The sequence below is a fragment of the Anser brachyrhynchus genome, assembly GCF_964034855.1.
Source record: "Anser brachyrhynchus genome assembly, chromosome: Z".
NCBI lineage: Eukaryota > Metazoa > Chordata > Aves > Anseriformes > Anatidae > Anser > Anser brachyrhynchus.
The window spans coordinates 45,119,347-45,135,316 of record NC_137697.1 but is presented as its reverse complement, the minus strand read 5'-3'; the positions used below and the strand labels follow the sequence as shown (position 1 = coordinate 45,135,316).

General features: G+C 40.1%; 1 protein-coding gene across 5 annotated transcripts in view; it reads left to right on the top strand.

Annotated features, from left to right (window-relative positions):
- Nucleotides 1-759: 759 nt before the first annotated feature.
- PRRC1 (proline rich coiled-coil 1) overlaps nucleotides 760-15,970 on the top strand; it is a 30,412-nt gene continuing 15,201 nt past the window's right edge. Inside the window, exons 1-4 of one of the 5 annotated variants that reach the window (XM_080573272.1) lie at nucleotides 760-894; nucleotides 7,853-7,969; nucleotides 12,212-12,598; nucleotides 13,895-14,058. In XM_080573272.1, the coding sequence (XP_080429398.1) occupies nucleotides 7,873-7,969; nucleotides 12,212-12,598; nucleotides 13,895-14,058 (648 nt within the window). In that variant the 5' untranslated portion in view covers nucleotides 760-894; nucleotides 7,853-7,872. The other 4 variants (XM_080573271.1, XM_080573275.1, XM_080573274.1 and 1 more) reach the window with 4 other exon arrangements.

Genomic DNA, 15,970 nt, shown 5'->3' with positions numbered 1-15,970 from the left:
GGTTATCTTTCCATTACTGAAATAACATGGAGCAAATAATGATGGTTCTTGAAAAGTTAGTAAGTTTCTCCTAAGCTTCATTTGGTTCAATTGCTCCGAATTCCTCAGTCAATTCTCTATTGCACTGGCACTTTATAGTTTTCCTTTATCATTAAAGCCACTTCTTTTTTACAAACCCTTACTATACTAGGTTGTTTTACACAAAAGATTACGTTTTCGTATTAGTCTGTTGTTTAGCAGTCTGTCAGTTGATTATTCATTCTGGCATTTCTGAACTGAGCCGGGTCAGATCGACGTTAGTTTATGTCAGTTCTGTGGCTGAACACGGAAGTCCATGCTGCGGTATTGATAAAAGCGAGCAACGAAGCATTTCAAATATGTATCTTAACATCACATCGTCCACGTACTTGAATCATACAGCTGTTCACGGTTGTGTACGGCCATCTCCCAGCAAAAAGAGAGAAGCCTGTTAATCTGAACTCCAGGGTGCCCAACGGCGTGCTCAGACCGTAAGTAAGTCCACCACGCCGGTTTTTACCTGGTAGTGAGAAGGCAGGGAGGGTTATTTGCACGCATAAAGCCGGCAAAAAGCGTCATTACGAGCGTTAAGGCGAAGCAGTAAAACCAACGTCTCCCATCTGCCGCTCGGAGCCGCCATTGAACGTGGCACAAGGGGCGGTCCCTCCCGCCGTCCCTTTAAACCCCCCCTTTAACCTCCCCCCGGCCGCCATCTTGTAGGGCATGCAGGGGCGGGCCTCCGTCCGGGCGGCGGCCGCGGGAGACGTGGCAGCTCGTGGCGCTGGGCGGGGCCAGGGCGAGCGGGCGGGTGGCAGCGCGCGTGCGCCGCGCCGCGGGGGCCGCCGGGAGTTGTAGGCGGCGGCGTCTGCGGCCCGGGTCCGTGCCTCGTTCGTACCGTCGGGGCGCGGGGCGCGGGCTCCCCCCGAGGCCGCGCGGCGGCGGCTGGGGCTGGGCGGCGGGGGCCGGGACCGCGGGGGGTGCCCGCAGCGCGGGGCTGGGGGGGCCGCGTTGGCAGCCGGCAGCCGGGAGGGAGTGGCCGGAGGGCTGGGCAGGGCTGGGCCGGGCTGGGCCGGGCCGGGCGGCGGGGTCGCGCCGCTGCCGTCGCTGCCCCGCGCTCACCGGTGCCGGTTGCGGCGGTAGGGCTGGGGGCGGGCGGGACGGGGCTGGGGGCTGGGAGCTGCTGAGGGCACCCCCGGGGTGGGTTCGTGCCTGGCCGGGGGCTGGGATCGCTGGTGCAGGTAGGGCTGCGTGGTTTCGGCCTGTGGTGGTGGGACCGGGCGCGGGGATCTCCCCGCTGTCTGTGCGGGGCTGGCCGCAGGAGGTGCCGCGGGGTCGCTGTAGGCAGCGGGAGCACTGATAAATGGATTTACCCGCGATTTATACGATGTATGTTTACTGTCTCATGAAAAAGGTATTTCTTTTTGGGGAAAAAAAAACAAAAAAAACCACTCTGTAAGTGCAGGAGCTGTTACATCACATCATGCGGTGTAGCTGTTGCTGCAAGTTGGTGGGACATACACGCTTACCGCTTTTTGTCTCTTTTAGATGGTGTAATGTAGTCAGGTGAAACATCCTGTCCTAAACTAGTAGGATTGGTCAGCAATGATCAGAGGTCCTCGGTGTTGTACAGGCATTGTGATATTTAAAAATAAAGCCTCAGTGGTCAGAGTGCATGTGGTCTGGAACAAATCCAGAGGGGTGGCAGTGGTAGTGAGAATCTGGGAGACGGAATAATTTACAGAAGATTAGAAAGCTTTTGGAAGAGTAAAAACGAACTCAGAGTTGCTCAGAGTGGAACTTCCTTTTTTTTTTTTTTTAAGTGTTATGTATGAACTATGATATCCCTGTCTGTAAGTAGTCTCAAATTAGAGACAACCACTGCTGGCATGCCTGGCGTTTTGTTCCGCCTTGGTGATGTGATAGGTCTGAGGCACACTGGATTCTGACTGGTGATCGGTAAAGGCTTTTTTTTTCTTTTAAGTGAAACATTGATGTGGGTGTTTTGATTGCCGTTATCTATGCTATGGACATAAAATGGCTATAGGAGGGTTCAGGTCATTCTTTTTTTTCCCCTTTGCTTGCCTCTCTTCAGAGCTTTGGCCTTCAGGACAAGTCATTTAACACCAGGTGATTAAAATGGTGATCCCTGTATGCCCTTCCTTTGGCTTCAGTGAGGCTTTGTATATCCTCAAGGACCTGTCTGCAGATTCTGAAGGAAGTCTTATCCCTGGCTCTCTCTGCCTCTCTAAAGTAGAATAAACCAGTGTGAGGAATATTTCAGATGAAACTTTAACTTCTTGTGTTGAAAGTACGTTGCCTTCAACCAGCATCAACTTCCTCTTTAATAGGCTGTCATTCATCTTTTGTCATTTTCTTTATTGCTTTCTCCTTGGTCAGTCAGTCTGTTCTGTTTCTAATATTTTATTTGAATCTTTGAGTTCTTGGGCTTTTTTCCCCCTTGGGTTTATGTCCTGTTCAATGGAAGTATGTGCCTGTGACTCAGTCAATACAACCTAGGATGTACCATTTTATTTGAAGTGGTGTTTGCTTTGGGTGTATGACTCCAAACAGTTGATTTGTTCAGATAAATAAATAAATGGCTACTGCTTATTCTGGAAAGCTGTCAACTCGTGTTTAGCCATTACTAGTGTGAGTAACCACACATAGTATGTTTCAGACTTTAAGTAAAATAGTTATACCTATTGTGATGTACAGGTGAGAAGTTTAATAGTGTTTGAATTCAGTATTCCAGCTGTACTTTTTTTCATTTTAGTCTCTGCTTGGAGAACAGTTTTGCCCCTTCGAGCTCTTGAGTATGTTGTGTGTTTTTTTTAGCAGGAGTATCTACTGAAATACAAGAAGGGGTTAATTAAGAATGACTAAAAATAAGACCTTAGTATAAACATTAAAGTATGACTGATTTCTGGATAACGTGTTTTTATCCATGTGAAATTTGCTAATCTCCATTTGTAGGTAATTTTATCATTAACTGTCAATTTCTGTATATTAGAGTAATAACCTGAAGAATGCTTTTGAAGTATGGTTATGTCATTAAGATTATTGCTGAAATATTAAAGCAAATGTAATCACTTCATATTAAACTTAAGTCAAAAGATGATTAATTTCCCAGCTCAGCCTTTTAGTCTCTAAATCGAATGGTTTAGTTCCTGCTTTTAACATCAGCTCCGTTAAAATTTTCAGTTAGAGCTTTAGCCTGATTTTCCGTCAGCATACACAGGCCTTGCATTTGGGAATTGGGTTAATGGCTGAGATTCATCTGGTGAGAATCAGTAAAATACAGTTACCAGTCAGCTAAGGACAGGCCTTGCAGATGTGGCACACTTTCTCTCTGTAATGCAAGGATTAAGCGTCTTCCCTAATGCATCCTATTAATACTGAAAAAGATTTCTTTTAAACCAAACAAACAAACAAAAAAAAGATGGAAGCCTAGCAGAAGTAATGCTTCTCCTTATACGAGTTATTTTAAGGATGGCTGGTCACTGGGAATGTGTGTGTGGGGGGGGGTGTATTTTTTTTCTCTTTTCTGTATCACTTATTTTGCTTTTGTATAAGCATAAGTAAAGGTTTTCTTCCAATGAAATGTGGTGAGATTATCAAATTTGTGATAGCAGCTTCTGGTCAAAAATCAGTAGATGGCAGTACTGCTGTAATTTTCAACTAATTGTACGTACTCCAATTTGCTTGTCTCAGAGTTTCTCCTTTGTCTCTTCAGCTTAGTAATGCACAGTGTTCCAGTTTGCAGGAAGGAATATAAAAGTCTGTGTATTTAAATTAATTTTTGAAGTCATTTTTCTGTCTATTCATGTTGCATTACATGACTATATTTGCTTGAAAAATATTTGCTGACCATAAAGGAGCGATCAAGGAGAGGGGAGAAGTAAAGAACGTAGTAAGATGCACTTTAGCATTTATTTTTTGGCAAAACAGACTGGCTTGCAGATTTGCAACATGGCTGGCTTTGATGAACAGTATTTCGTAGAAAGTTAGGTGCAATAAAAACTGTCTATGTAAAAAGCAGAAAACCTCACTGTAGCTTCTATAAAGACTTATATCGTTAAGAAATGAAGCATAGTTTTCAGGGGCTACTGATTGTAAATTGGTTTTGGCTTGTAGTACAAATAATGATTTAAACATTTATTTTTATTTTTTTTAGAAATCACTAAAAGACAGGCCATTTCGAGCAGTAATTAAGGATTTGTAGGATTTACTGGGAAACAGCTGCACTGCAGCTTCTCTGAGGGAAGCTGGAAATCCTCATTGGAAACTTTGTTGAGGACATTATTTTTGAAGTTTGTGGATTCCTTGTATTTTGTTTTCTGTTCTTACACATTTCTCATATACTGCTTGCTTCCCAATTTCTCACATATAACTGTGTTCAGACAGGCCATTTAGATTCAAGTGCTAACCCATACATGCTGCAGAATTAGTTTTAATTATATGTAATGCTGGACTCTTTTGACATGATGAGCTGTTATCTTCCAATTACATCTATTGTATTTTTCCTTTCCTTTTGCGCATTCCCTTCTCTCTTGTCTTCTCTCTTATTTTTCTCTTTAACTTTTTTTTTTTTAATTATGTTAATGCGTGCAGCACATGCAAACTATGACTGGCTTATGTTGAGAATTCAGTGTTTAGAAAGCTGTTATTTGTGCAGGCTGCCAGGTCAGGACTTCACAGTGAATTTGACTGTTGTGTGACATTTCTCAATCTTGTGTTCTTCATAGTCAGAGCACGGTCTGTTTCCCTCTCAGAGCTGCTTGGGTGCAAAAGAGTGTCTTGGGGCAGTGGGGTATCGGGGAGAAGGAGCTCACAGAAAACGTGAAGACACATGTAAGCTAAAAGGCAGGGGATTGGGTAGACGGAAAAAGACAAGAGTGAAAGTAATGAATTGAGAGGGGGAGGAAAATATTACAGGCTGCCCTGGCTGTGTGTTATGTGAAGGAATAAAGAAATGTCTGCCTTTCCACCCAGAGGTGGGGTGAAGTTGTCTTTTCCTCAGTTATTGGCAAAAATCCCAGTGGATTATAGTGGGCAATATATGAAGGAGTATATGATGTGTTAGGGTCAGAGGATAAAATCTGAGGCAGACAGAAGGGAGGCAGAGCAGTATACTTGTGACGGGGTACCATCAGGAAGGCATCCGGCCTACTGGGGACGTTGTCTGGTGGTGCACACCCAGAGCTGTGGAGCCCAGGGGAATGGGAACAAACCCCACGGCTGGTAGGGTTCCCCTCTTGAGCTTCTATCTTTGGCCAGGCTGGGTTGGCAGATGGTTGGCTGTCCTGCAGAGTCTCCCCAGTGAGGGAAGAAAACGTGAAACCACTGATTTTTATTTTTTTTTTAAATTTCAAATTTTGAGCCCCCTCCTTTTTTTTTTTTTTTAAATCATTCTACTTCAGGAACTGACTTGCAATTTTTGCTGCAAGTTTGCAGGTGCTGTAGCAGTTCCTTTATTTTAAAGGCAGTAGAGAAAAGCAACTACGGAGTCTATTTACATTACTGCTTATCCCTAGTTTTCCAGATGTCAGTTCAGGTTTCTTTTTTTCGTCAGCATCTTTTTTTGGCCCCACCTCCCCTCCCCCTTCCTGAATCTCCGATGTCTGTCTGGCTTTGAAAAATGTTCTGTGTGGAGTTTTTGAGAAGTGGCCCCGTGGAAACTTTTCAGTCACTCCGCATGGCCACGGTATTTAATTTTGGTATTAGCTGCATTCAAGCAGCAGATCAGCGGAGCCTCGATGAAATAAGATGTTTCTAGGAGGTTTGGGTCAGTGATTACTTCAGTTGCACAATGGAAAATTCTTTCTGGCTTTGCAGTGTATAATTGGAAGAAGGATGACTTCGAAGTGCTTTCACGGATGGAATGTAAACTCACGTAACCTGATTAAAAGACAGAAATCTTATCATTGCAAATTCCTCTGCGTAAGAAGTTTAACGGGAGACTGTGTGCAGTTCCTTTCAAAGGGACGATGAGATGGATGTGCTAACTCTGTAAGGACGGTCTGTTCCCCACCAAGCAGTTACTGACCCATCCATCCTGCCTAAAGTGAAGCTTTTGAATGGATTAAAGAGGTCCCCAGAAACTGAAGTCTTCCCATCATAAGAGTTTTCATGAAGAGTGCTGTCTGTATATTATATACATGCTTATTGGCTTTCTGAGGCTAGGCTCATTTAATACCGAATCATTGATGCAAAGTTTGCATAGCGGTTTGGCAGAGGGTCTGGAATTTCTCCTCCCATGATTTTGATGCTTTTGTTGCTTTTGGAGATATGTTATAAGCCTGACAGGACTAAAACTTACATCCTACATTTGGGATTTTTCAGTTTGCTTATAAGAGTTAATATGGAGGAAAAAAATAAACTTAGTGTTGTCTGTGCATTTAAAACAACAGTGGGGCAGTGAGGATATAGTTTTTTTTCTTTTTTTTTGTTTGAGAGAGAGGAAGAAATGTATTTTTGCATGTGGAATTACTTTTATATAAATGTGGGTATTCTTACTCAACACACTATCTACGCCTTTTCCTCTATAAATTGTAAAGGGAATAATCTGGCACTCCTCAGTAGCTGCTGACGTAATGGTTAAAGTGGAAAATATTTGAGTGTCTCAGCTTTTCATATGTATAATTATGTAGGATTTTTATTTTATTAAAATTTCCTTAAGAAATGTTACTTCAGAGAGTGATACAAATCTTTGCTGTGTAGCTTACCAGGCCTGGGAGGAAGCAGGGCTTTTTGTTCGCTGCCTCTGCACTGAAGAACAAAATTCTCCAGGTGTTCTTGAGTCTTGATTTTTATTTATTTATTTATTTTTTACCTCTCCTTTTCTTGTCCTACAGCTTTATACATTAATTTTAAACTTTTAAGTGAATGCATAGCTTTACTTTTTCAGTAGTGGTATATTTTGAAGGTTTACTTAAAAGCGTTACAAGATAAACTTGGTCTTCAAAATAAAAGCTGAATTTGTCATTTGTCTTTGTTTCTGACATTGTTACCAGAGTAGTACGATACACGGATTTTACAGGAATTGGCTGTACTGGAAATCTTATATTCAGTGTACTATTCATAACTTTTCAAGTTTAATTGATTTCCATGTAATTTTAGCCGCATTTGAAATAAATCCTGGCTGGTTTCGTTTAGCTTTCCTGGGGGTTAATTCTGCTGACCCAAAGTACTTCTTAAGGTAGGTGAGCTGCTGGTTAGAGCGCAGGTCACAGAGTCAGGAGCTTCTGGGCTGGTTCCCTGCCATGCTGATGTTGTTGTTCGTAGCGTTCAGCCAGGTGCTTTGGCCCAGGTGTGATGCTCAGCAGCATCTGCTGGTGTTCCTAGGCCTGAGGTGGTTACAGCTTCTTGTTTAGTCCTGGTTCTCTTGCTGCCAGCAGGGGGAGGCTTTGGTCCTCTGTCTTGTCCCGGTCATGTTTTGCATCCTATCCAGCCGTGGCTCAGAAAATAACAGGTCTTTGAATTGCTACCACTCAATAACGCAGCAAAATACCTGTATATATCTGTAGTATTACGCATCTAAATGCCATTAGTATGCATTAGACACAGTAAGTGGGCATGCACAGTAAGATTTTTAGAAAGATGCTCGGTGTCTGACATATTATTACAGTGCTAAAAATAAGGGTAAGGTGTAGGAGAAATAAGACATACTAGGTAATTATGTACTTGAGAGCAGAGAATTTTTTCCTTTTTTCCTAGAGTTGAGATTTCTCCACTCTGTTGGGTAACATAAATCACTGTGTTGTGACCCTCTCATTTTAATTTAAATTTTTTTGTTTTGTTGCTGAAAGCATGCTTTTTATTTTTTTTCTTGCAGGTTTTTGTAGCTGAAGGAAAATGATGGAAGAGAGTGGAATAGAGACAACTCCACCTGGCACACCCCCACCAAGCACAGTGGGGGCTACTGCTGCCTGTGCTACACCTGTCTCATTAGGTACCAAAACTTGTTTTGCAACTTGGTCACATTTATTCATGTGTTTTGAAGTACAGCCATTCATCCAAAAATATTGCAATCAGCATAATTACAGTGCTCTTCTCCAGACTAATTTGAAGGATTTAAATTGTTTCTTAATCATGGAAGTGTGCTTATCTGATGCACATTTGACGCAATATTTTAAACTTTTTTTTTATTGAAACTTTTTTTTATAAAGTTAAGTGCGTACACTTGTGTTTTTTAAGGATGTGGTCAACTATTAAGAAATAGTACCTTATGCTACAATGCACGGTTAGAAGATCAGCATAGAAGTGAGTTATAGTAGTAAACCTGAAAAGTAATCACTTTTTTAGTACTGTGGGTGGAAGTCAAAGCTATATGTGCACTTTATCTAATTTTTTTAAAGGATCTGAACACCATATGCTGAATACCAAATATTTTGTTTTTCTGACACGTCTGGTATTTTGTGCAGTGGTCTCCAAAGTGCTATGTGCTTACTTCACAAGGTGCGCAAGACAATTCACTGGGGTGTGAGAAGAAAACATTCAAACTTTTATGGACGTTTATTTTTATCTTAAAAATAAAGCAATTAAGCTCTTTGAGCATTTAATATATGCCTTGACACCCACCAACCCGAGTGAATAATCCAGTATGTCAGACAATCAAGTTGTGTATGGTATATGAGGTGTCCTTACAGAAGAGTGGGTGTTCATAACACAGAGGGGTTGACAGTAGCAGCCTCTCTTGTTATCTTGCTTTCAGTGTATTGCAACATTGTGTGTCTGGTTTAGTGGAATTGTGGATTGTATTACCTAGTTTAACTACACTAACCCTCACAAAATGGGCAAGTGTTTTAGAAAGATTCCAGCAAAGATACCACAGATTGAAGATAATGCTAACAATGTGAACACAAGCAGGCAGCAAGGAAATGACAGAGATGACGCTTCTGCACATTGTAAGAACTCTTTGTCAGCCACATTGTGAGGTAAAAACAATGACAATCTAATCAGATCAAAGAAGAAGTTGGCCAAAAAAGTTTCAAAATTTTCAGGATTATTTGAAATACGGTTTTGTAGCTGCCACTGTTAGGGATGAACCTTACCCTAAGTTTATATTGTGCCTTTTGGTATTAGCTAGTGATAGCATGAAGCCGTTATAATTAGCAAGACATTTAAAAGCTAAGCATCCAGAACATGAAGACTAAACTTTACAATTTTTTGGGCAACATTTCAGGTCATATGGTACTCAGTCCAGTACTGTACAAAATTTCACTACAGTTAATACTAAATTTTTAGAAGCCTCTTTAGAGGCTTCTTTTTTAACAGTGAAAGACAAAAAGCTACGTACCATTGGGGAAACCCATGTTCTTCCTGTGATGGTAAAAATGGCTGAAATAATACTTGGAAAACAATACGGTGACAGCACATTGTCAGCAAATACTGTTGGAAGATGTATAGAAAACATTGCTGAAGATTTGAAGAAACAAACTACGCAGTGTGGGAGGTTTGCCATACACTTGGCTGAAAGTACGGTTGTTCCTAGCATGTCTCAGCATGTGGTGTTTGCTAGATTCTGTTTTAATAATGACATACAAGAGCTATTTCATTGTGAACCACTAAAGGAGAGATGTGCTGTAGAAGATACAAACTCAACAGTAAATTACTTCTTTAGTAAAAACACAGTTTTATGGGACAACTGCATAAGAGTAACCACTGATAGAATGGCTGGCTGCTTTGGCAGCTTTTGGCATCTGTTAAAAAACAGATGCCAGCGTAAGGTTACAGAAGTATCACCAAACGTGAAATTTATTCACTGCATTGTTCATGTCTATTGCAGCAAAGAAATTGGAGCCAGAAGTGCAAAGTGCTACAGGATGTTATTGATGTGGTTCACTTTATAAAAACAGCCTTTAAATAGCAGAATCTTTACAATAATTTGCAGTGAGATGAGGGTTGACCAGCGACATTTTTTGTATGATAGAAGGGTTGGATGGTTATCTTGTGGCAAAGTGCTTAAAAGAGTTATTGAGCTTAAAGATGAATTGCATGTTTTTCTGGTATGATAAGACAACTTTTCCAAATTTTCTAACCTTTTCTGTAATGACAATATCGGCATTGTGCTACCTAGCAGATACTTTCAAAATCTAATAGAAAAAAGTAATGTATCCCATAGAGGTGAAGGAGGAGTTTTAGCAAGCAATGAGAAAGTATGCTTTTTGTTAGAAACTCATGATACGGAGAGAGCATTTTGAAAATAGCTGTTTGGGAATGTTTCCATTATTATGTGATGCTTTTGCTGAAAAGTAATACAAGTATGTACCTGTGAAAACTCTCATATCTGTACACATAAATTTGGATAGAGAAGTTCCTAACTTGTTTAAAAATCTTCAACAGAAAGAGTTTCTGTGGATTTTGAACTGATCTGTTAAAAATATGAAAGTGCAATGTTAGTTTGCATTCTGATTAGCTTATATGAATTTACTAGCTGAATTTCAAGAAGAAAACAAATAATTAATGGATGGAATGGAAAAGAAGAATCATGATTTAGAAAGCACAGTGAATGATGCACTTCCTCCACTTGGATCTACATCTACCATCTACTTGGATCTTTGTGAGGTGTTTTTTCAGCTATGACAGATAGTAAATCCAAGCTTCAGATTAAACTGAGCATAGAACCAAACCTTTTAATCACTATATCACAGTGTTAGACCAAGACTTCAGAAAATAATGAGGCTTACTCAATCACACTGCTCACACTAAAGAAAAAAAAAACCACAAATTTAAGTATTAAAAGTAGAATTATATACTATATTAATACTTGGACTTGAGAGGAGGATCAAAGATGGGCAGAGAGCTGGAGCATCTCACTTAAAAAGATGGTATTAGAAAGGTGGGGTTGCTTAACCTAGTGAAGAGAAGGCTCTGGAGACATCTTGTAGCTGCCTTCCAGTGCCTAAAGGGGGCCCACTGAAAGCTGGGGAAGGTCTCTTTACCAGGAAGTGTAGTAAAAAGTAAAGTGTTAAAGGCTTTAAACGAAAATAGGGAAGATTTAGATTAGACATGAGGAAGAAATTCTTTACTGAGGGTGGTGAGACAATGGCACAGGTTGCCCAGAGAAGCGGATGCCCCATCCCAGGAAGTGTTCAAGGCCAGGTTGGATGGGGCTTTGAGCAGCCTTACTTAACGGAAGGTTTCCCTGCTTACGGCAGGTGGATTGAAACAAGATAGTCTTTAAGGTTCCTTCCAAACCATTCTGTGATTCTAATAGTTATTAATAATATATTAATAATAAAAAGTTTTAGAGCAGAAAGATGTTTGTACTACTACTAAAAAAAAAGTTTTAAAAATGTCATTCATCTTTATCTCATCCTTTTAAAATTTATAATTTTGTGTTTGTTTTATAATGTACATGATATGCTAGTACAGTACTACAAGAAAGTAACTTATAAATAAAGAAATGTGCATGTATTGGATGGTGCTTGCTCAATTTTTTATTTTATTATTTTTTCACTGAGAGGGGGGTATGAGATCAGTGCATTAATGTAATTCAACATATCATTTAACTATTGATCATGTTTAGGCTGAGGTGCATGAATTGCTTGAGCTGATCCAACAGTTGCTATCAAAATAAATTGTTTTTGTTTTTCTAACTTAATTTTCTGGCTATCCTTGACTTAATGAGCAAAAGTGGCTTATCCAAGGATCAGGTGGGGCCAGACTGAAACAGAGAAAGCATAGGGTTTATGAGGCTAGATACCAAGGATTACAGGTCTGTCTGGTGTTCAGCATGCCTTACAGATTGACACCTGTGAAGTAACTACCCTAGGCCCATATCTAAGTTGAGTATACATTTGATTTTTCTTGAAGATGGACACTTCCTGCATCACCTTAAGTCCTGTTGATTAAGCATTGACTTAGGAAGAACGGTGCTAGCTAGAAATTTCTGCAGCAGCCTTCAGCAGCTGTCCATTCAGTAGACAAATGTTGACTCATCTTTTTCTTTTTTAGCTTAAGGCAAATAGGGTAATGCAAGAAAAAGGGACATGGATTACATGATACTGTCACAAAAAATGAGTGGAATCAATGTTGTGTGCAAACTTAAGCAAAACTAACATTCCCTTTCAAGGGAAAAAAGCAAACTTGCTCAAAACTTGCTTTTAAAGTTATCTGACCAACTCTGTAACTGAATTTCTGAGGTTAAGGCTTGATATTACTAAAATACATTTTTTTTTCTCTCTCCTAGCTTTGTCCAGTCCCCTTGCTACACCAAGTATGTCATCATCTCCAGCATACTCACCACCCATGCCAGCTGCAGTGTCTCCACTTCCTCCTCCTATGATGACTTCGGCTTCTCTTCCATTTGTACCTTCCGCAGCAGTTTCTACTATTGCACCACCTTTAACTCCTGCCCCACCTCCTATTGCCCCTTCAGCTTTTAGTACCTCCCTGCCCCAGTTCTCTACACCTCCTCCATTAAGCTCTACAGCTGGCTCTAGTCTTTCTGCACCTCCCACTGGTCCACCTATTTCAGGATTTTCTATGTCTTCAACCTATGACATTACCAGAGGTCATGCTGGTCGAGCACCACAGAGCCCACTGATGCCATCATTTTCTGCACCTCTGGTCACAGGTATCTTTTTTTTACCCTTTTTTTTTGTATGCTTTCATGTTTGTGAGACGTGGAGGGCGTTGACCTCCTGGGTGGTGTTTTTTTTTATTCCCTGCTCTGCTAGAGTCCTGCAAGTTTAAGTTCTTACTATTCTAGGTACACTTAATTAATGTAGCCGCACTCAGAAGAACGGAGAGTAGCCTTTAAAATACAGTCATGGTCTAGAACAGAGTTCTCTTTCATGGAGGTCTACTAGCATCCAGGCTTGCAAAAAAATCCTTGAGAAATGTGGGTTTTGTTAACTTGTGCAGAAGAATCAGACTGAATGTGGAGACGTATCTTTTGTTTAGGACAGAGGGTCAAGTACAGGCATGATATTTCCGCAGTATGGTATGACATTGCAGGCTGTAATCTCATATTATATTTTAGTTTTATTTTTTAATCTGTAGTGAACTGCTCATCCCGTGACACCAGCTTCTATTTTCTTGTTTCAAGTCACTAAATTTCATTAGGACAGCTAAAAATACATACCTTCCATGCAAGCAGTTTCTGTAGTTGCTTGCTCTACTGATGTCATTTTCTGCTAGTGGAATGGAAACTTGGCTGTTTACTTGCAATTGGGCCAGGCTTTTACTGTTACTGGTGATATCTCTTTTAAGTGTTCTGTATTAGGAAAATGTTTAAAAAGACCTATCTGTTGGGCAATGTAAGATAAAAATAACTCTTGATTAAGGCCTGTGTTGGAAAATCTGTTAAAATAGACCTGAGTAACGGGGTAAAGGCTCAAGCTAAAATTTTCTATTGTTTGAGTTTTTTTCTTTTTTTCCTTAAAAATATGTAAAGCTTTTCATTTGTTCGCTCTTTTTTCTATTGCTACTAATTTCCAGCACTCAGGGTTAGAAATTTTCCTACCTCTCTTTTTATTATGTATGAGAACATTCCTGTCTTTTTATTCAGAGAGCAACACCCATTCCTCTTTTTCCTCAACTGAGGGCTTATGAAAATTTGAATACAATAAAAAGCACCACTATTGAACTAAGCTCTAATGAAAATAAAACATTGTTTAATTTTATACATAACGTACAGGCAGTCTCAGTTCTATTAGTGGACATTGTTGAACTCATTTACAGTAGTTATATCTGCTAACCTTTAACAAGCAGAATTGTTCTGGGGCCGTAAAGAAATGAAGCAAAACAGCCCAGTATTCTTAAATTCTTCCTGCTCATTTTCCTGTTAAACAATGCATGTTGCTACAGTATAACATTTAAATGCAGTAGAATAAATGAACACTTGTGTTTTATTTCTCCATTTTACAAGGTGTTTTGGCAGATCCTATTACTCAACAAGCATCTTTCTCGTCCCCTTTGGCTTCTGGAACTGGAAGTGGTTCTGCAATCACTTTTCCTGAGGAGCATGAAGACCCCAGGGTGTCTGCTACTCAGGGTGGAGCACCTGCTGGAGGACTGTGGGGGTTTATAAAGGTAAGGTTTTTTTCTCTTGTTACTTTTCACAAGAAGTTACGACTTCTTACTGACTGCAGTAGAACACACCTTATTCTTTAAATGCATGTTAATATGAATCCTGTCTTTCCTCAGGTGTCATGTGAAAGGTGGTCATTTTTAGTAGTGATGTTTGTTGAAGTTAATGCTTTTTCTCTTCCTCTGCATAGAAGAGGAAGGACTGCATAAATGCAGGTGTTCTAGGTTAATTTTAGTTTTTGTGACAGGAAGACTTGCATGCCTAACAGGTTCTGTCACCCATTCTTAAATCAGGTGACGTTCTAGAACATCTGAAAGCTGCTTTGTACTTCACAGCAATTGGATGCAGAAAAACGATAATCTGTTTTACCTCAACAGAACTGTTTATTTCCTTTTTTTATAATTCCCTAATGAAGTGGATTTGATTTCTTTGGGATGCAAGTCCTGCCTGTTCTGTAACAGACAAGTCTCTTCAAGGGGAGACCAATAAAATCTCTTCCACCAAAGAAAAGTTTACCAGAGAAATGCCTAAGATATCTTGTACGATTTTTCTGTTCTACTAGAAAATGTGGAGTATATACTGAAGAGTAGCTGCTCTTGGAGCAGTCTCATAATTCTGAGGAAATAGGCAGCAACATCCACAAGTGGAATTTATTAGTCTGTAACCTTTTTGAAGCTTTGGAAAATGCTATGTATAAGTAGCTTTGTGTAGATTGTGGCAAAATCCAAGGACTTTTAATAAATGCTGAACCCCATCCTCAAGAGCAGCACCATCTTCTTTGCTGGTTTATGCCAAACCTGAAGGAAAGATCAAGAGGACTAATGTCCTGATGGGAATGTAGAGTCTTGGAGGGACTTTCAAGCTCTTTTGAATGTAAAAAGCTGGGAGAAAAAGTTGTGAGATGGCAAACTCTGCCAGCAAGGAATATACAACTTCACAGTGATACAGCTTTGAAGCGCCAGATTAAACCTCCATCGCTACAGTGAGAGCAGAGAGTGTGTTGTGCTGCCCTTTTCAGGGAGAGATGTCTTATCATGATTATGAAAATACGTGTTTTCTCTTCCCTTAAATAATAATGTCCTTCTCTCAGTCATCATCTTTATTTTTGTATTTGCAATAGAGGTAATGTTCCAGGGGAGAACGTTGTTCTTGTGGCATGGTTTTGTAGCCCTTTTGAAAGTACTAGAGCTTGCAGTTGCAAATTATCAGAAAAGCCAATCTCATCCCTATTACTGTTGCCTTTTTACCAGGAAGGTTCAAAAGGTGTCCTGTTTCCATTTTTGGAGGAAATCACTATCTGACATCAATAATAAAAACTAAATATTTATTGACATATTAAATGTTCTGCGTGATCCATGTGCTCAGTGGCCTCTTTTTGAGGACTTTTTAGGTCAGAGAATAAGGAATCATTAATTACAATGAAGCCATCAAATTCTTGATGTTTGTCAGCATACATCAGACTTTGTTTTCTGAAGATGAGCTGGAATCTAGGAGACAAACTGGTAATTACTATAGAAATGCGTCCTGGATTCCCTGTTGGAGAACTAAAATAGTAGTTGCAGCAGTTACCCTTATTTCTATTCTGGATATAGTCTGAACTACTTTTTTCTCAGGTGTTCTTAAGATATACGTTTATACCTTTCTTCCAGATTCCCTTCAAGTTAGGTAATACTCAAGATTGTGACAATCTAAGATTAACAAGTTGATGGTCTGGAACTGAGTGAGACTGCTTCAGTTCCCTGGATCTGTCAAAGTTGGTTGAGGAGTCTTATAGATATATTCCAAGATTGGTTGTATGTGTCAGAAGCAAAGTTAGACGCTAATGCAGTCATTGCATCTTGTGGCTAGAGTATTTGACTGGTTAAGCAAAGAGGACATCAATACCTAAATTTTCAAGAGATTTGTATTTGCAGT